Raw genomic sequence first — 21,354 nt, 5'->3', positions numbered from 1 at the left:
AAAGGATTCTTTCTGTCTTTAAAATAGTATTTTATCAAAATATGGCAGTCCACAGCATTGTGCAAGCAAGAATGCAGATAAAATGAATGTACTGTAAAATCAGTTCTGGACCATATCCAATGTGTCTTTGATCCTGATCATGTGTTCTGTTTGTTTTGGCAGGCAAAACTCTTGCTTGAGCTGTTTCTCTTTTAATAATTCCAACTTGTTCTCCCTCTTTCTCCCACCCTGCAACTTTATATTTAGTGATGGAGAGCCAAGAAACCCCACTGAAGCCTTTTCACAACAGTAGGTAGCCTGCAGTTTAATTTAGTCTATTCATCTGCATTCCAGAAGCGGTAGGTAACAAAGCGGAATGGGCCTGATTTTCCTCTCAATTGCACCAACACAGAAGCAAGAGTAACTCCACTGAAGTCAACAGTTACCCCAGGGCCAGCGCTTCCACTAGATGACCCTAGGCGGTTGCCTAGGGCGGCAGGATTTGGGGGGCAGCATTTTGCCATCTCGGCAGCAATTCAGTGGCAGGGGTCCTTCCGCTCCGCGTCTTCGGGGCGCTTCGGTGGCAGGTCCTTCACTTGCTCCAGGACCCACTGCCGAAGTGCCCCGAAGACGCGGAGTGGAAGGACCCCCACTGCCGAATGCTCTGAGGAGGAGCGCTGCCGCTTCGGGTGGCAAAAATCCTGGCGCCGCTCCTGAGTTACCCTCATGTAGGTGCGAAGAGAATCAAGCCCATAGTATGTTTCCATAGCTGAATAGCTTGTTTTCTGTGTATTGTTCAAAGTGACTGGTTTTGAACCAGCTGTGTGAATAGTTATCTGGATGCAAGAGCACAGCCAGCTAGTTAACTCATGGATGTGTCTAGCAGTGTCCTACTGATGGACATTCCAAATATTCTACCACCTCATAGTTCTAAGTCTCTCTAGAGACCAAAATAATATAAGAGGATCATAATTCAAACATGTTTGCTCACTTGCTCTCACTAACCTCCTTGTCTTTTGACAAGTAGAGAATATTATATACATATACACCTTTACCCCGATATAACACTGTCCTCAGGAGCCAAAAAATCTTACCGCATTATAGGTGAAACTGCGTTATATTGAACTTGCTTTGATCTGCTAGAGCGCGCAGCCCCGCCCCCCCGGAGTGCTGCTTTACCGCGTTATATCCAAATTCGTGTTATATCGGGTAGCGTTATATTGGGATAGAGGTAAATAGAGCTATATGTACACCTTAGGCACTTTTAGGATACCCCTCATTATAATATTACTGAATATTAAGCACAGGTTGCCTTATTGGCATAGCCCCACATTGAGGGAGCCTGCTCACAGTCCAAGCAGGAACTCCCAGAGGAATTGTTATGGGGTGCACAGGGGATTTGAAAATGTGGGTTTAGGTGACTTAGCCAAGATCCCAGAGCTAATCATTGGTCTAGTTGTAATAGATCTCCCGCCTCTCAGTCCAGTGCTTTAACTAGGCCTCAGACTTCTGGTGGAATCATTTTCTATTCAGTGCGCAGTTCACTGGATTAAATTAGTGCTTGATACTATTAAAACTCTGAACAGTTTGACAACTCTGAAAGTGCAGAGAAAATAACTTGACTTTTAGCTAGGTCTTGTGTATTTATGGGAACAGTCTGAGGCAGTGAGATTTGCAGCTTTTTCAGTAGGGTGTTATGATTTAGACAACATTAAGCACACCTGTTAAGACCTATACTTCATATATTTAAAGAACCTCCAGACAGCTTTAGTGTTCTCCTAATAAAAAGCAGATGTGGGAAACAGAATACCTGTGTGTTGTCTGTAGTAGGATTTATCATCTCCAACAATTTGTTTTATCAGCTTGGTCAAACTCAGAGCTCTGGACCTTTTGCTGAGTGTAACTGCCCAGGAAAGAACCTCATTTACTTAAAAGTAAATTGGCCAATAATTGGTTGTAATATGTTTTTAAGCATTTGATCCCTCACATTGTTTTGTTCTCTTCTGTGTGGGTTTTATATGAGAAACAGTGTAATTTATAGCATAATAATCCAGTTTAGTCACATATAAATCTCCCAGTTGTACGTGAATTAGAAGACAGATTATATAATATATAAATGAGGAGGGAAGGAACTGTTTTTACAATTGTGCACTAATAAAAAACTGAGCAGATTGTATTTTTATTTGTGACAAAGCCATATATATTTCAAAATAGTAAAATGATTTTTTTTTTACATAATTTAAACTAACTGTGGGTATCGCATATATATTTTAGGTTGCTTTTTAAACCGCATTATTCTGTTGTTCTCCAAAATGCATGAAGGTAGTTGATTAAAACACACGGCAAAATACTTAAAGAAAAATACATTCAATATGACAGTACCATTCAATATACATGTCATATAAAATTACTCAGTCTCTTTATCAAGTTGCTGGTAGAGAATTTAGTGTAAGTGCATTTGGTCAGACAGTTTGTCTAACTTGCATATCCATGGATAGCATGGATAGCTTTTTCCCTTTGATAAAATTATTCTGGCCTCAGACATTCCATCACAAACCAAGCATCTCATTACAAGGAGCAGACAGGGATTACTTCTGCTTGTGAGCATATGCAGGAATCAGTCCAGGAACTGATGAGGCAGGATTTACTTCTAGGGAAAGGGCATTTTGTCTGACTCCGTAGGGCAGGGATTGGCAAGCTTTGGCATGCTACCCATCAGGGTAAGCACCCTGGCGGGCCGGGCCGGTCTGTTCACCTGCCGCGTCCACAGGTTTGACCGATCGTGGCTCCCACTGGCCACGGTTCGCCGCTCCAGGCCAGTGGGGGCTGCAGGAAGCAGCGGCCAGCGCATCCCTCAGCCCGCGCCGCTTCCCTGGCAGGCCGCGTGCCAAAGGTTGCTGATCCCTGCCATAGGGCCTGGAGAGAGGAAAGACTGCCAACCAAGATAGGTGAATTCCTCAACAAAAATGTGTACTTGTTTACTCAGAAAAGACTGAGCCCAATTGTGCCCTGCCACTACACAGATGTGCAAGGAAGTATCCTCCACACAGAGGCCAGGCATAACCAAAACCTCTGCTCTCCCTGGACCTGCAGACTGTTTTCATCCAGTGTAGCTCTGGAAGAGATAACAGCTATAACCATTCAGGAGACACAGGCAGAGTGAAGGTGTTGATTTGCAAGGAAGGGCACAGTCCTCACATATAGGTGGGGTGCGGGGTGAAATGTATGTAGGTCGATATGAATGAGAGGACAATGGATGTAATGGTAACAGCTGAACCAATCTGGCTGAGAGCACGAATTAAACACTGGACTCCTTGTGAAGCTAATAGAGATCAGCAGCTGAGAGTCAACACAGGAGCAACACAATGGACTAAATTACTGGCCGGTCAGTGAGAGTGCTTAGTTCCAAGGTGTCATGAGTTTCTCCCCATGCTGTTAGGTAACTATAAACAACCCTTTTTAAATGTGAAGGGGTAGATTTGGTTCACAAAGGTGAATCTAGAAAGCAGGTTTGATATGACATTTTTATCATGTCTCCTCTATGACTTTCTGTAAATTTACCCTGACAAAGCTCAGGCCATGTCTACACTACAAAATTATGTCTACCTAAGTTATATCGGTCTACAGTCACCACCGTTTTTACAGCACTTGTGCGGTGTGCATGCTACTCTCCTTGTGTCAGCGATGTGCGTCCTCACCAGGACTGCTTGTATTGATGCAGAGTGCAGTATACCATGGTTAGGTATCCCACTGTGCAACTTACCACCATCCTGCACAGGGTGTTTTGGGAAGTTTTTGCAATGCCTCATGGGGCTGAAATGAGTCACACGGGAATGACTGGGGCCAAGGGGTCAACTTCCCATAATGAAATGTACCCCATCCCATAATTTCCTCTGCAGCCCATAATATTTCACACCTCTTTTCAAAATTCCCACATCTCTGCATGTCCCTTCTCACCATCTGACATCTCTGACAGAGCATGAAGCCTGCACAGCTCTGCGCTATTGTCATGAGCATTGCAAGCATAGGGCACCTGATCCAGCTGTATTTACAGAGAATTGGACAAGACGACGATTCCTTGGAGGCTAGATTGCTGTGGGACAGACAGAAAGAATTCAAGGTGGTTGTTGGCATTTGTGGAGCAGGTGGAGATGGTGCAGCACCGCTTCTGGGCCCAAGAAACCAGCACTGACTGGTGGGATTGCATTATCATGTAGGTTTGGGATGACGAGCAGTTGCTGCAGAACTTTTAGATGTGCAGGGCTACATTCCTGGATCTGTGTGCCGAATTTGCCCCAGCCCTCCAGCGCAGGGGCATCAGAATTAAAGCCACACTGACAGTTGAGAAGTGAGTGGTGATTGCACTGTGGAAACTGCCAATGCTAGATTGCTATGTCAGTCAGTCAGGAATTAATTTTGAGTTGGGAAATCGACCGCAGGGGGCGTTGTCATGCAAGTGTGTAGGGCTGTTAATTGCTTCCTGCTACGCAGGGCTGTGACTCTGGGCAATGTGCAGGACACAGTGAATGGCTTTGCAACAATGAGCTTCCTGAACTGCAGTGGGGCAAAAGATGGCACGCATATCCTTATTTTAGCACCAGACCACCTTGCCACAGCGTACATCAACAGAAAGGTCTACTTTTCCATAGTAATGCAAGTGCTGGTGGATCACTGGGGTCACTTTACCAATATCAGTGTGGGCTAGTCAGGGAAGATGCATGATGCTTCCATCTTTAAGAACAACAGGACTGTTCAAAAAGCTGCAAGCAGGGACTTTCTTTCCTGATGGCTGATTACCACTGGCAATGTTGAAATGCCAGTGTGATCCTGGGAGTGAACTCCTTGCTCCCAAAGCTCATGATGCCATACACTGGCCACCTCAACAGCACCAAAGGGTGCTTCAACTACAGCTCAGCAGGTGCAGAATGGCAGTTGAATGTGCCTTTGGTCGTAGGAAGGGTTGCTGGCATTGTTTACATAGGAGATTGGACCTCGGTGAGAAAAGCATCCCAATGGTAATAGCACCTCTGTGTCCTGCAAAATATCTGTGAAGCAAAGGAGGAAAGTTTCTGCCAGGATGAACAGGCGGTGGAGCTCAATTAGAAGAGCTCAGTGCAGAGCTATACAGCTCAGGGAGGCTTTGAGAGAACATTTTAATAGTGAGCCAGAGTAAGGTGTGATGCCGTAGTGTGCTCTACCTGGCCTTGCTCTCTTGCAGCCTAGTATGATTATTGTAGTGACTGCTGTCATGTAGGAATAGAACAGTGTTTGTGAATGATTTTATGGGTTTGTGACAAAATGAAGTACCAGGAAATTGGTGTGTGTCAGACCTGCTCAGCGTCAGACAGCATGTGTTATGAACTAATAACGATGAATCTTGATTAAAAAAATAGAATTTTATTCGGTAACATGAACCAGGCAATTTAAAAAAGCCATTTTAAACTTTGATCCCCCAAAAGGGTAAGCATTACATTCTCACTTCTCCACGGGACTGATACAGCACGGTGCCAGTCACCGCACCAGCCAGGTTGAGTATGGCTCTTTGGGGGTGGGGGCAGGGTTTAAGGTTGGGGAAATAGCTCACAGGCATGAGTATATTGATATAGGGCAATGGAACTGAATACCGGCACTGTTTTCCACAGGCAGTGGTGATTTTAGCGGCTATCTCACTCCTGATGGTAACAAAGGAAGAGAGTGCAGCTGGTGTCCTGATGCCATCTGGACCCATATGCTGCTAGGCTTGTACTGCAATGGTGCTTGCTGAAGTACTTGCTGACTGGCATGGGAAAGTGTCCTATCGCAGTGGAAGAAGTATGGCAGCCTTCCCCAGAAACCTTCGGCAGAGGATTGCAGAGTACCTCCATAAAAGTTTCATCAAGATCTCTACGGAGGATTCACAAGATGCACATAAACTGCTCCGCATGACCATTTTTGCTGCACTCTAGAGAGGAATTAAAACCAGATAGCAAACTCTATCTCTCTTGGTTGTTTCACTACCTCTTCTAGCACAGGTAAACAAGAGTAAATCAACAGATGTGGCCTGCTACTTTGGAGGTTCCATACCCTGGAATTTCAAAGCAAACTACCTACTCACCAGAGGTTCCTTCCCCAACATAATGCTCACCTTTGCTCAACAAATCGGGATTGTCTGGACTGCAGTGGAGTCAAAAATATAGAACCACAGGGTTAGAGGGACTGCAAGGGTCATCTAGAGTAACCCCCAACCAAGATGCAGGATTTGTTGTGTCTAAACCATCCAGGACAGATGGCTATCCAGCCTCCTGTTGAAAACCTCCAGTGAAGAAGCTTCCACAACCTCCCGAGGCATCTGTTCCATCGTCCTACTGTTCTTATGTGTCCTGGCTCACTGTGCAACTGGATCCCCCGGTCGCCCATCCCCCACACTCCTCCTTCCTTGTCCTCCTCCCGCCCCTGTTCACAGTGGGGGTCTGTGACTCCTCCGAAGTATCCATGGTGCTCTGGGGGAGGGGGTCTCCACCAAGGATGGCTGGCATGTAGCTTTTTGTAAAAGCAGCAGGTCTCCAACTCCACACCAGATTGATTGTTGACCTCTCTCTTCCCTTCTGGTATGCCTGCCACAGCTCCTTGGCTTTCACGAAGCACTATTGTGTGTTCCTGTTGTAGCCCTTCTCCTGCATCCGCTGAGCAATCTGCTCGTAGATGTACACATTTCTACGGCTGGATCAGAGCTGTTCCTGCACAGCCTCTTCTCCCCACCAGCCCAGGAGATACATATACCTCTTGTGTATCTGCAGCGTGTCGCCGGCGTGGTCAGCTAGGCAGTTACACACATCAATGGAGAGCTGCTAGGTGTGCTCACCTCACCAGGCACCCAGGAAAAGGAATTTCAAAAATTCATGGGGCTTTAAAGGGGAATGGCAGCTGACCCCTGGGCAGAGGAGTTCACAATGGTGACCAGAGCGATCAGTGTGGGGCATTATGGGACAGCTACTGGAGACCAGTAATAGTCAACGTAAGTAATGCAGCACTCACGGTGACACTGTGTTGACCTAACTACATCAACCCTGAGTCTACGCTGCCCGCAGAGGTGGTGTTAAGTCAGTGTAGCGGGGCAGTTACGTCAGCAGGAGTGTCCGTTCTCTGGTGTCTGTGCCTTGTCATGGCAGGACAGTTTGCATGCTATAACGATCCCCAGAGTCTGTGTCAGCGGGGGCTTTTTGCTTCTGATAGGTTCAACCATGCTGGATTGGTCTGTGGGGAAGGGGCCAGGCAAAACAGACACCCTGGTCCTCCAGGTTGGGGGTTAGGCACATAACTAACAACCCTGTCCCATAAAAAAAACAATATATGTTACGGAAACAGTGACAGAGAAATTAACCATTACTGTGTGTGATGGCCTTCAGGAGTCAATGACCCGTAGGACTGCCAGTAGTGGAAGCCACTGGCATGAAGACTGAAGTGCTCAACACCAAGTCAAAAACCAAATTTGTTTTTTGGAACGTATGGACAATTTACGAGGCAGGGAAGCTAGCTCAGGTCACAGCAGAGATGAGACGCCACAACTTACACATCCTGGTTGGAGCAGATAGGTGGGATCAGGAAGATTAACAACAGCCTCAGGAGAAACTTTGCTGTTTTCTGGACGGGATGATGGACAACACCATGAGGGTGTTGCCATACTTTTGAAGAAGGGAGTGGAACATCCCCTGCTTGAATGGAAATCCATCAGCAGCAGACTTATGAGAGCCAGACTGAAAGGGAAACACAATAATATCCCCTTGATTCAGTGTTATGCTCCGACAAATTACAGTGATGAAGAAGTAAAGGACAAATTCTACCTTACACTACAGGCAGAGTTAGAGAAAGTACCACACCACAGCCTAACTATCGTAATGGGAAACCTGAATGCCAAGGTCGGTAAGGACAACACAAACAATGACAGAGCAATGGTAAGACATGGGGGTGGCACCATGAATGAAAACGGAGAGAGGCTTGTTGATTTCTGTAATATGAATGACCTATTCATATGTAATATGAATCGGCGGAACCGTATTTGAACATTGTGAAATTCACAAACTGACATGGTGTTCTCCAAATGGCAGAGATAAGAACCAGATTGACCATATCATGATCAGTGGCAAATGGCAACACTCACTAACAGATGTGAAAGTGAGAAGGGGTGCAGATGTTGGCAGCAACCACCACCTTGTGACAGCCTCCATCAAGCTAAAACTGAGAAAGGTGGGTTCACCAAACAAGGGACATAGATGTTTTGATATTGACAAGCTAAAGTCCCTTGAAATACTGAAAGCCTTCGTTCTGCAGTTAAAGAACAGGTTTCAAGCACTTGCAGACCTTGATGAAGGGGAGGGGACTGCAGATGAGGAGATCAACAAGAAATGGGACAAAGTAACAGCAATTTATAAACAGAGCAGTGAAGCCTGTCTAGGCTACAGGCAGAAGAGAAGGAAGGAGTGGATTACATCCAGCACTTGGAACGCCATAGAAACCAGACGAGCCCTGAAGAAAAATGTTTTAGACACAAAATCCCGGAAGCTAAAGGACAAATACAACGAGCAGTATAGCAAGTCACAACGGGAGATCAAATGCCTCGTGAGAGCGGACAAACAGCATTATATTGATAACCTGACAACACAAGCAGAGGATGCAGCTGCTTGTGGTGAACAAGGAACCATATAAAATGACGCGGCTTATCAGTGGTAAACGGCAGACACCAACAAACACTCATCAGGAACAAACAAGGACACCTACTAACAACCAAAAAAGAACAATAAATGAGCAGGACAGAGCATTTCAAAGAATTGCTGAACAGGGAGCCACCTAAAGAGGAAGCAAACATCCAGGAGGCAGAAGAAGATCTTGATATCAACACAGACACCCCAACTAAGGAAGAGATCATTCAAGCCATCAAATCCTTAAATAATGGGAAAGCTCCTGGCAAGGATAACTTGAATGCAGAATTGTTCAAGGTAAATCTTAAATTAGCAGCATCTATCCTGGCCCCTCCATTTACATCAGTCTGTGAAAGGGAAAAAGTGCCAGATGAGTGGACCAATGGGGTTACAGTGAAGATACCAAAGAAAGGAACTCAGTGATTGTAATAACTGGCATGGTATCACACTTTTATCTGTGCTAAGCAAAGTATTGTGTAAGATCATAGTCCAGCGTATATCAGAGGCAGTTGATAGCATTCTCAGAAAAGAGCGAGCTGGTTTTCAGAAAGGGCGTGGATGCATAGACCAGATCTTCAGTTGGCTAGGACTCTATATTAGGAAGCAACCAACAACAACACTGCAGAGCAAAAAGCAGATAAGCAAATTGTTATAGAACTTATATAAGGATTCTTTTCCAAAGAAGTCAATCTTTACCAAAAAAAAGAAAGCAAGAAAATATTATGGTAGAAAAGCCAGATGCCATGTATTGATAAGCATTTCTTTGGCGTTCATCCCTATAGTATCTGAACACCTAAATAAAAGAACTAAAAATAATTTTTATATGTTTTCTCCCAAGCATTATGTACGTACTGTAAGACTATCACAGAACAAAGCTAGGTTATGTTGCCATCTACTGGCTGAACAGAAATATAGTGGCTCTCTAAGTAAAATTTACAAACCCAAATCCAAAAATAATGCAAAGTGATCATGGTTTGGAGTTTCATTACAAAAGGCAAATTCTCCAAGAAAGGCTCACAAACAAAGGCTACAGATCCATAAGAATCTGAAGAGGAATCAACTGTATTTTCCCCCCTCCCTCTCCTGTAGCAGGACTCAGGTCCACTTGCTTTTAGCTATCGCTGGGTGAGGAAAAGTCAGTGGCTTACAATCACTTCCTCTCACAACATCTGTTCTCGGTCTCCCAAAGAAAGTGATGGAAGCCTTTGCCTTTGGAACACTGAGAACTAGACATGCATAAAGATTCCATTTGCTGCTGTGGATGTCAGGGAACTGGGTATGGCTCCCTGATTCTCTGTACTAGGGACTTGGAGGTTTCCACTCCCTTTGCACCAGAAGCAGACTGGGGTAGAAAATCGGTCTCAATGCTGGAAACAATCCTATATTGGTAGAGAATTGGACTGTATAACATCATAGGTTTCGTTCACTGTCTTATGAGAATCTGATTAATATTGTTTAAGTCAAACTGATTCCGTTTTAGAGCAGGTTGAAAACGGAAAACCATTTTTAGTGGGGGAAAAAAAATAAAAATTGAAGTCACTTGCATTCTGCAGGTTTAGAAAGATTTTTTTAAAATTTCTAAAAGATTTTGTTCGGAAAAATTCTGTTTTCAATTTTGGGTGGGGCGGTTCTTCACGCTTTTCTTTTACCCCTCTCTCCCTTCATTCCCTTTGGCCACTGAAAAAGGGATGTGTAGGAGACAAAGGGTGGAAAGGAAAAAAACAAACTGAACACCCCCCACCATCCACCCACCCACCCACCCACACACTTACTTTTCATTTTCTAGTTTGTTTGGTTTTGGGGGGGGGGAGGAAATCGAGCAACTGAAATTTTCTGAACAATTATTTTGAAACTTTAACTACGTTCTCTTTTTTTCTCTTTCCCAAACATTTTAAGGAAAGACACAAAGGGATATTTCACATTAAACTACTTTCCCTGGTGTTTTACAAATTATTTTCCTCTGAAGTTTCTCAGAGGAGGGGTGAGCAGACAAGTTATTGAATGATTGAATTGGAATAGGGGGATGTATATGTGTCTCGATTCCAGGAAACAAAAGATTAGATTCCTCAAACACCTGTAGAAGCACCAGCCCATGTAAACATAAGAAGAGTGTTTTTAGAACAAGCGAATTACATCTCCACATTCATTGGACAAATAGTTATAGGAGAGTGAGAAGCAGCCCAATATAGGGCACAATCCTGCAAAGTACAGAACATCCTCAACTCCTAGAGCAGTGATTGGGAGACAAGTTCATTATATTCATGTTCTTCTTGCTAAATGAATATGAACAGACATGAAATGCTGACTATTTTAAAATAGTAGGTAGTACACAAGCTTCCACCTTTCCGAAGACACTGAGCATCTGAGAGGATCAGGTCCTGGCTAACAGCATGAGAACCACGTTAAAATCTCTTCAGTGATTTTGCATCAAATGCAGACTGTAGAACAGTGATACTCAGACTGAGGCTCGCAGGCTGCAAGTGGCTCTTTAATGTGTCTCCTGCAGTTCTTGGCAGCATGTGGTATTAAAATACTGTGTGATTTTATTATTAACCAGTCTACGTTATTAACCAAGCAAGATGCTTTTACCATGTTGTTAACCATTGTAGTTGATAAAATAACAACACTTGGTCAGTCATTTTGCTGTGAGAATAAATGAAACAATGACTTTGCACTCCTGTGGCTCTTTTGGGTAATGTTGATTGCTAATTTGGCTCCTGAACCACTGAGATCTGAGCATCACTGCTATAGAACCAGAACAGCATGATAACTACTTTGTAGCATGAGCTATTTAGCATTAGGTCACAGTGTAACAGAAATCTCTGATAAAATATCTGTAATTTAGTGCCCATTTTTTATTTATTTATGTATTTATTTATTTGTAATATATCTTAATGAATAACATTTAGAGGGAAGTAACTAAATCTGTTTCCATGTGATTTATTTTTCATAGCTTCCCACTTTGCTGAAGCTATTTCATAAGGCTGCAACTCATTTTAATTGAAAGAGTAATCAAATATGCATATTTCCAAACCACACAACTCCAGAATTGTTCAAAAGAAGGCTAAATTTAAAGTGCATATTAATTTTTTCTATCCATTTTTGGAATAAGTGGTAGGATGAAACCTGTGTCATTAACTGGATATTAATTATGGATATTTTGAAAGATTCAGTAATGTGCTATTTCAGCATTAATATTCCCTTAAACACTAGTGTAAGACTTTATGTTCATCAGCACTTAGGTTTTTTTGTTTTGTTTTTTTTAGCTAATTACAACAGCATCTACAAGCTCCAACAAAGATCAGCATCAGATTGTGCCAGGTGCTGTGCACACATGCAGCATGAGACAGACTCTGCCTTTAAAAATTTACAGTCTAATAGACAAGACAGACAAAGGAAGTATTATATTCCCATATGACAGCCTGGGAATTGAGCCACAGAAAGTTTAAGTGATCACATGGCCATGATCACACAGGAAATCTGTGATAGAGGTGAGAATTGAACCCAGTCCAAAGTCCTGGGGCTTGGTCCTGGAAGGTACTGAGCATTCCAGCCCTCATCCAGCAAGGCACTTAAGCAAGGAACAATCAGTTTTACACATACAAAATGGGACATGACTGCCTAGGAAGGAGTACTGCAGAAAGGGAACTGGGGGTTATAGTGGACCACAAGCTAAATATGAGTCAACAGTGTAACACTGTTGAGAAAAAAACAAACATTATTCCGGGATGTATTAGCAGGAGTGTTGTAAGCAAGACACAAGAAGTACTTCTTCCACTTTACTCCATGCTGATTAGGCCTCAACTGGAGTATTGTGGCCAGTTCTGAGCACCACATTTCAGGAAAGATGTGGACAAATTGGAGAAAGTCCAGAGAAGAGCAACAAACATGATTAAAGGTCTAGAAAACATGACTTATGATGGAAGATTGAAAAAACTGGGTTTTCTTAGTCTGGAAAAAAGAAGACAGAGAGGGGGCATGATAACAGTTTTCAAGGTACATAAAAGGTTGTTACAAGGAGGAGGGAGAAGAATTGTTTTTCTTAACTTCTGAGGATAGGACAAGAAGCAATGGGCTTAAATTGCAGCAAGGGAGGTTTAGGTTGGCTATTAGGAAAAACTTCCTAACTTTCAGGGCCGTTAAGCACTGGAATAAATTGCCTACAGAGATTGTGGAATCTCCATCATTGGAGATTTTTAAGAGCAGGTTACACAAACACATGTCAGGAATCTAGATCATAGGTTCCCAAACTGGGGGGTGTGCCCTCCGGGGGGGCGTGAAGAAATTCCAAGGGAGGCGCGAGGCTGCCTGGCCCTTGAGCTCCCAGCCGAGGAGGCTAGCCCCTGTTCCCTCCCCTCCTGTCCCCCCTCTCCTGCAGGCACGCCCACTCCCAGGCTTTCCAATAAGCCAGTCCTGCTGCTCTGAGCAGCCTGGTAAGGGGGCAGGAAGCGAGGGGAGGGGGGTTGGATAAGGGGCAGGAGGTCTCGGGGGGCAGTCAGGGGAGAGGGAGCAGTTGGATGGGGCAGAGGTTCTGGGGGTGGTGGTCAAGAGACAGGGACCGGGGGGGTTGGATAGGGAGCGGGGTCCCGGGGAGCGGTTAGGGACGGGGGGTCCTGGGAGGGGGCAGTCAGGGGACAGGGATCGGGGGGGGGGGAGGAGGGTAAAGGAGAGGTGGGGGGCATGAGGGTTTCTCAAAAATTAAAAAGGGGGCGTGATGCCGAAAAGTTTGGGAACCACTGGTCTAGATATTATTTAGTCCTGCCATGAGTGCAGGGGACTGGACTAGATGACCTCTCGAGGTCCCTTCCAGTCCGATAATTCTATGATACTATGTGCTCAACTTTGATCATGTGAATTGTCCCATTAAGTCATGCTTAAAGCAAAGCATATGCCTAAAGCTGTGCTTTATCAGATCTGTTTTCATACACCTCACGGGATTGAACCCTGAGCTGCAAGATGTTATTCTTCATGTACAGTCCTTTATATTGATGTTGTATTAAAATACATCAACTGATGTAGTAAAGTATATTAGTAGGAATTACAACTAAAGCTGTGGGAAACTCACTAGGATCTTTTTGTCATGGATTCTGTCAGACACTTGTTAGTTTTGATTTTCACACATTCATACCCATTGAGTTGCAGCCTGAGTTTTAATTTTGAACCAAATGCACATAGGAAAGCCAAAACTCAGAACAAAATCATCATTGCCTGTAGGTTTCTGAGGTTTTGAGATACCCAGATGACTTACCCTGTGAACTTATCACAGAAGATTCATTACAAATCATAAACCCAGAGGTGAAAGTAGGCCAGTACAGGCCTGTCTGGCATACCGGTAAGAAGTGGCCACCGGTATCGGCCTACGGCAGCGCTTTAACATCGCTCCTCCTTCCTCCCTGCCCCCCATCCAGGGGCGTCAATGGGTAGGCAGCCTACCGGCAGGGCCACTGACAGGGAGTGAGGGGGCCAAAGGGGCAGCTGCCCCAGGGCCCGGTGATTTAAAAGGGCCTGGGGCTCCCAGCCACCTCCACCGTGGCAGCAGCCAGAGCCCCGGGCCCTTTAAATCGTCACCAGAGCCCTGGGCAGCACGGGCTGGGCAGCATGGAAAGGCTGACTGGGGGAGTCTGACCCTCAGCCCCGCCCCTTTCATCCAAGGCCCCACCCCTTCCAGGGGCCCAGAGCCGGGCCCCTGTACTGGTAAGTAATTTATCTTACTTTCACCCCTGCGTAAACCTCAGTCTAGAAAAAAAAATCAAGCCAATTCAGCAACAGGTGGAAATTTTACTAAATTTTGCCAAAAAGCTTGAGGGAATAATAGGACTGAAAAGGGGTTAGATGGAAGTCAACTCATTTCATTTCCATATTTGTTCTTGTAACTAGGCAAGTTACAGATGGCTTGTAGCTTCAAAGCCAACTTTTTCCATATCACTTAGTACAGTGCTGTATTCTTGGATTATGTGTTGCAGGAACAAATGTTAAACTACACAAAGTTATCAAATAAGATTTAACAATGTACAATATCTATGAAGACATTAACTACTGACTAATTTATCTCTGGTATTTGTGTGCCATCAAATCACTACGGTGATGATAATAAGCACCATCATCTTTCATTATGTCTGACACCCAGTATTTCCTAACAAACAAGGCTGAATTCTCCTTACTTTATTCATGCCTCACTGCATGACATGGGACTAGTTGTGAGAGTGAGGCCAGCAAAATTTGGCCTATCAGCTCTAAGGGCCCAATCCTACAAGGTACTGAGCAACCTCAACTTCAGCTTAACTAGGAACTGAAGATGCTCAGAACCCTATAGGAGGCTGTCAGCACCTTGTTGGATAGGGCCCTAAATAGTAGAGCAAAGAAAAAAAAAATTCTGCAGACTTCTCTCTAGGGGAAGAGGAATGGAGAGTTCTAGAAAGGGATGAAAGAGAGAAGAGCCCAGTGTGCTATAGAGCAAAAGGCATACAGACAGCCTTCCTTAAAGGCATTTTTGGGACCTGAGCTTGCCGCCACTGAAGTGAAAGACAGAATTCCCATTGACTTCATTAGGAGCAGGATGGGCCCAGAAATACAGTCATTTAATCATCATTGCTCTCTGACACAAGCCAGTGCAATGTTTATAAGCCTATAAATACCTCTTATACTTTCTGTTCCTACAAAACAGTTTATTACCACTATACTATGCCATAGCCGCCCAAATGTGATTACTGTCACCCTGAAGAGTTGTAAAAGACTATGTTACCTGTCCTGTGTTTCAGATGTGGGTGAATTCAGTTATGTAATCCCTCCTTCTCCAGTTCTCAAGAATCATATGGCAAGGCCTACAAGAGGAACATTTAGTTTTGTGAGTGCTTGGCCTGTAATTGGAGGCATATAAACAGAAAACAATATTTAAGGTCTCTAGAGGTCAGAACATTGCTTGCTGAATCATTTGGGCAAGTGCTTAGCCCCAAACAATCATTGGCGAATTAAATGTTTGGTGTTCTGTTTTAAAGAACACTGGAGATACTTTGTAGATTTGGTTCTTATTGCTGTAGCTTTCATGAATAAAATGTTTATAATATTAATTAATTCTGCACGTCACATAGAAACAGCCATTTGATTTCCATTCAAATCTCAGTTAGGAGAGGACATGACTGCCACACAGTTCACTCAGTGACAGCTTTCTGACTTCTTAAGCTTGGAGGCCCTGGAAGATTTGAACGGGATACTGCCATATTTCGAACAAGGTCAATCCTCCAGTTTATAGTACAGAATATGTTAAAAAAAGGAATGTTGCATCTTACTATGCAGTGGCTCTGAGAAATTAATCAGTATTACAGATGCTGCTATTCTGCTTTGAAATATAAGAATATCCATAAGAGGGAATTATACAGCCTTCCTCTCATTTGCGTCTATGTAAAGGGGTTCACTCATCACAGTTGCACCTCCTTAGCGGTATCTGGGAATTAGCTTTCACCGTGTCTTGTAACCCCTTCTGTCAGTTGCTCATATTGTGGCCCCTCTTTCTCTCTGTGACTCAGGATACTCCCTCTTGGTGACTTGTCCCTCCAGCCGGTCACTGTATAGTCCTCCCCTTTCAAGGTAACAAAGTCCCATCAGACAAGCTGTCCAGATGCCACCTCAGACAGTCTTCCGTTTCACATCGCCAGGTCCCGTGCCATGTTCCCAGTGGCTGGTAGGGGAACCTAGGCCCTCCTTCTACACTGGGTTCCGGGTACAGGAACAGGAACAGTATAACCAGCAGCTATGGTCTGTGCAGTCCCACTCCTTGCTGCTGTTTCCCTGGACTTCTTCCAATCCAGCCTCTCTCAGGCTTTCTTCCTCGTAACTTCTCTGGGTAGACCTTTCTTCCAGGGCTAGGATTAAGGGCTTATTCTCCCCCCTGGGTGTCCTCTTCACCACCTCTCTGTACCCAGAGAGTGACTGAAGACTCCCCCCCCATTTAGCCCTCTTCTGCTCTCATCTTCCCGGCTTTATGCTAACCAGCCTGCTCCTGTCCAGCTGGGCTTCATGATCCATTAAGCCTGGCTCTCCTTCCAAGTGCAGCCAGGTACCATAACTGACCTCTCAGGCTCACATTAACCCTTTCAGGGCCTGTGGGGTACACACCCCATCGCAGTCTCCCAGGACATCAGCATACCGAGCATAGAGTGATTTTTAAACATGTCCAAAGGAAGCACAATGTAGTATCACATGACAGAGCATACAAATAGTAGCTTCTTAGAACTTTCTACTTATGGGTCCCTTTGAATAGGTTTCCTTTGTATAATATGTATAGATTCATAGAGAAAGGACGGTGGTGTGTTAGGACTCTACCAGGGACTCAGGAGACCTGGCGTCAATTCCCTGCACTGCCATAGACTTCTTGCATGACCTTGGGCAATTCACTTTGTCTCTCTGCGCCTCAGTCCACCATCAGTAAAATGAGAATAATAAGCCTTTCCTATCTCACAGGGGTGTTGAGAGGATACATAGACTGTAAGCTCTTTGGGGCAAGGACTGTCTTTTTGTCCTGTATTTGTACAACATCTAACTCAGTAGGGTCCTGGTCACTAGGGATCCTAGGTGATACCACAATGCAAATAAAAAATAAAGATAAAAAAGATTGTGAGGCACTTAGATATTACAGTGAAATGGGTCATATAAGTACCTACTAGATCAATAGTTATACATTGCTTATAATAGAATCATTATAAGTAAAGGAAATACACTCTAGTAGCCCAGTACCTCCGTAGTCTCTTCTCCTGGGGTTCTTTCCTAATAAAACACATTGGCATTGAAGAGCAATAACAATAAAACACTGAGTAGGGCAGGTGAGTTCCCAGCTTGCTCCTTTTGTGAAGTCTTTTCTTTGAGTTTTCCTGCAAAGAGCCTCCAGGTTCTGATTTCTCTTGGTAAGTTCCCCTTTAACTTATTTCTGTCAACAAGGTAAGCAGAAATGACCCAGAAACATGGGGCAAATACTATTCCTTCTTCTCTCTATATCCTGCCCCTTCTCCCCCTTTTCCCCTCAGAGAAGAGAACTGAAACAGTTCTTCTACATGTAGGGTCTGCATCTATCAGCTGAGGGAAAGGTAGGGCGCTATAAGCCCATGGAGAAAAATTAACTTTACTTTTCTTGATAAAATGGCACAGTAAGCCCTCTGACAATGTGTGTTAATTGTTAGACTTTCCTGCTAAATGGTCCAAGAAACAAAGAGAACGTTAATATACATTTTGGTATAATCAAAGCACCATGCTAGTTTGTCCTTTTCAAAGTATTCCTGTTTTGTTTTTCCCTATTACTGTTTTTTAGATATGGAGAAAAATTCTTCCAACATGATCCCTCTTGCTGAAAACTCTCCTAATAAAAAAGAGACTGTGTGTATTTTTGGAACAGGAGATTTTGGAAGATCTCTGGGGTATAAAATGCTCCAGTGTGGCTACTCCATAGTGTTCGGAAGCCGAAATGCACAGACTTCCAGTCTGATTCCCAAAGGCACAGAGGTGCTGAGCCATGGAGAAGCTGCGCAGAAGGCTGACATTATTATTGTAGCAATTCAGAGACAACATTACAACTTCCTCACAGAGTTAACTGAAGTTCTCCATGGAAAAGTATTGGTGGATGTAAGCAACAACCTCCAAATAAACCAATATCCTGAATCCAATGCTGAATACCTTGCTCAGCTGGTGCCAGGCGCTAAGGTAGTGAAAGCATTTAACACCGTGTCAGCATGGGCCTTGCAGTCAGGCACGTTGGATGCAAGCAGACAGGTAAGATGAAAGAACAAGAGCTTCTTGTAAATTATATCATATGGCAATCTCTGAACAGTACAGCAAAATACAGATGTAAATAAGGAGAAAAGTATCAGGCAAGGTTCAGATGCAACTTTCATTATGATCCCCTGTGTTCAGTCAAATAACTAAGCTAAAAAAAATCCTTTCATGCTCAAATATGATTGTTTGATCTTAGCCTAGAAATAAATCTCTATCCCCAACATTTAAAAAACATTGATTTTCCCTGTCTTTTGATCGTTAAGCACCTGTCCCTCACCCCCAAACTGCAGGAAGATGTTAACAGAGATCAGAGAAGGGAACTGCTGTTATGTATCTACAGTGTTGGGAGGATTTTAAAATCATCTAAAAATGTTTGTAAGTTACAAAAGTAAGCAAGAGCAACTTCAAAAAGAGGGAGACGACCAGGATGAAATGAGGGTTGTAGGAAGCTGAAGATAGGAAAGACTAAGGAAAGGAATTGAGAAGAAAGAGCCAAAGAATCAAGAGAAGAGGGAAAGAAGAGAGGAAGAAGCATAATGAGGGAACTTGGACAAAGCAGGAGGAGAACTGAGACAGAAAGGAATGTAGGGTGGAGAAGAAATATCAAGTTGTGTAAATCACACTTCCATTCTGGCTACTTTCAGGTAGTGGATAAGCGTGGAAGCAGATATGTCCCTTCCCACAGAATTCAGAAGCAAGATTGGACTTATCCAGAGTTCAGAAGTGTTGTGGGGATGGGCAGGGAGCAAGAAGGGCATGGAGATTCTGATACTTAGGCAGCTTGGGATGGCTGGAGGAACTATGAAGTTTGTTAGCCGTCTTCATGGTTCTCTGACCCTTGGTCCATTGTGTGCTGGGCTAGGCCTGAGAAACAGCTTATTGCAACTTCAGGGGTTACTTTAAGCTGCTCCAGGTGCAACTGTCCCCAAGGGACTGCTCTGGCAGCCAGGAACCATCAGAGTTCCCTTACGCCGTGTGCTGTCTCAACTGGTCACTTAAGCCATCATTAAACCTGCTTTGTGCTGCTAGGGCAGAGCCAAGGATTTGGTGCCTTGTACTCCTGTCCAGGCTGATCTCTGCACAGATATAGCTCCCTTCAGGCTGCACTATGGTCAGAAGCTCCAAAAATCCCCATTATTGTGGGTCTGAATGAGAGCAGGTTGCTTTTTTTCTCCAGACTCCAAGATGAGTATCGTCTTTCCCAAAACACCCTCCTCCCTCCCACCATCCTTCTGGCTGCCCTGTGCACATGGTAATTGGCTGGTGAGGGTACACTTTTCTATTACCCTGCATACCCATATGAGAGAGGCTCCCTCTACATTGTTCTCAGAATCCTTGAAGAGAAATATTTATTTTAATGACAGGTGATCTATATTCCTATTACCTGTATCCTGATTGCTCTGGGACCCTTGGGAATCCCTGCTTTATATGTGTGGTGCAAAAATGGAAAATTGTGACCATTTATATAAAATCCCCGAGAACCCTTTACCAGTAAGATGCAATTGTGTTTATAAATTGCTTGACAGAGTTGTCTTCCAAAGCGTGTGCTAAAATCCAACAGTTCGAGCTAAATATCATTGTTAAGTGTATTATATTTTACTATTTTCATATATATGATTGTTTCACTTTAAACCTTCCACCTCCCCAATGAAAAGGTTTTACTTCTGATTCTGATTCTCAGTAGCGGAGCATGTTATTGTTTGACCCTTGCATCAAAGACTAGCAAGAAAGCCAATGATTTCTAGAAAGTTTGGAAATACAATCAACTTTAAGGTCTTATTTTATACCCATACAGGTCAATAGTAAAGACTGTCCCAAAGATTTGTCAAAATAAAGCCCATTCTTTTTGTTGCAGGTGTTTGTCTGTGGAGATGACAACAAAGCCAAACAAATGGTGATGGATATTGTTCGGACTCTTGGTCTTACACCATTGGATCAAGGCTCTCTCTTGGCAGCCAAAGAGATAGAAAATTACCCACTGCAACTCTTTCCAATGTGGAAGTTTCCCATCTACTTGGCTATTGGCCTAAGCGCATTTTTTTTCTTCTACAGTTTGATTCGTGATGTAATCTACCCCTACATACATGAAAACAAAGACTTATCATTTTTTATTGCAATTAGCATTCCAAATCGGGTCTGCCCCATAGTGGCACTCATCCTTCTTGCTTTGGTTTACCTTCCCGGCATAATTGCTGCAATTCTCCAGTTACACAGAGGTACAAAATACAGTCGTTTCCCAGACTGGCTGGACAAATGGATGCTTTGTAGGAAACAGCTTGGATTAGTAGCCTTGGTTTTTGCTTTTCTACATGTTTTGTATACGCTTGTTATCCCTATTCGCTATTATGTAAGATGGAAATTAAATGGTTACGTCATCTCTCAGGTAAGTTTCTGTTCATTGCTCCCCCCAACCCCACTTATGTATGCTACTGTTTTGTAGGTTGAGTTTCAGAATTTCATGTCAAAAGTCATATTTGTATTGATTTTATGCTATTGAATTTCTTTGTATGGTTGGTGTTTCCTCTAGACATCTGTATTTCCAAAGATCACTGGTGCTGTGGTTAAATGGGGGACTTCTGATCTCAATCTTCCTTCTGGCTAGTGTAGTGGTTAACAACAGGTGCAGAAAAATATTAATTATAAATAATTTTGAGGTACATGTTCCATATTTCTGCATATCTCTTTGAGGGTGGCACATTTACTGACATGCAGAAAGCCAGGCCTTATTTTTAAAAATAACCACATTCCCGCAGTCATCAAAATGTATGCTCACGTTACAAAGCTTTATTAATGCTACACTAAGGCTGTAGGCAGGAGCAGCGCCAGGGTTTTTGCCGCCCTAGGCAGGGGTCCTTCCGCGCTCCCGGTCTTCGGGGCACTTCGGCGGTGGGTCCTGGAGTGAGTGAAGGACCCGCTGCAGAACTGCCGCCGAAGACCCGGA

At 43.8% G+C, this 21,354-nt stretch overlaps 1 protein-coding gene across 1 annotated transcript in view; it reads left to right on the top strand.

Annotated features, from left to right (window-relative positions):
• STEAP4 (STEAP4 metalloreductase) overlaps positions 1 to 21,354 on the top strand; it is a 32,292-nt gene that overhangs the window by 6,817 nt on the left and 4,121 nt on the right. The window contains exons 2-3 of the mRNA XM_034760388.1: positions 17,953 to 18,410; positions 20,269 to 20,796. Of these exons, the coding sequence (XP_034616279.1) occupies positions 17,955 to 18,410; positions 20,269 to 20,796 (984 nt within the window). The 5' untranslated portion in view covers positions 17,953 to 17,954. The remainder of the gene's footprint in view (positions 1 to 17,952; positions 18,411 to 20,268; positions 20,797 to 21,354) is intronic.

The sequence above is a fragment of the Trachemys scripta genome, chromosome 2 (assembly GCF_013100865.1).
Source record: "Trachemys scripta elegans isolate TJP31775 chromosome 2, CAS_Tse_1.0, whole genome shotgun sequence".
Taxonomy (NCBI): domain Eukaryota; kingdom Metazoa; phylum Chordata; order Testudines; family Emydidae; genus Trachemys; species Trachemys scripta.
The sequence above is the reverse complement of the archived record's forward strand: the minus strand, read 5'-3'. Positions and strand labels throughout refer to the sequence as shown.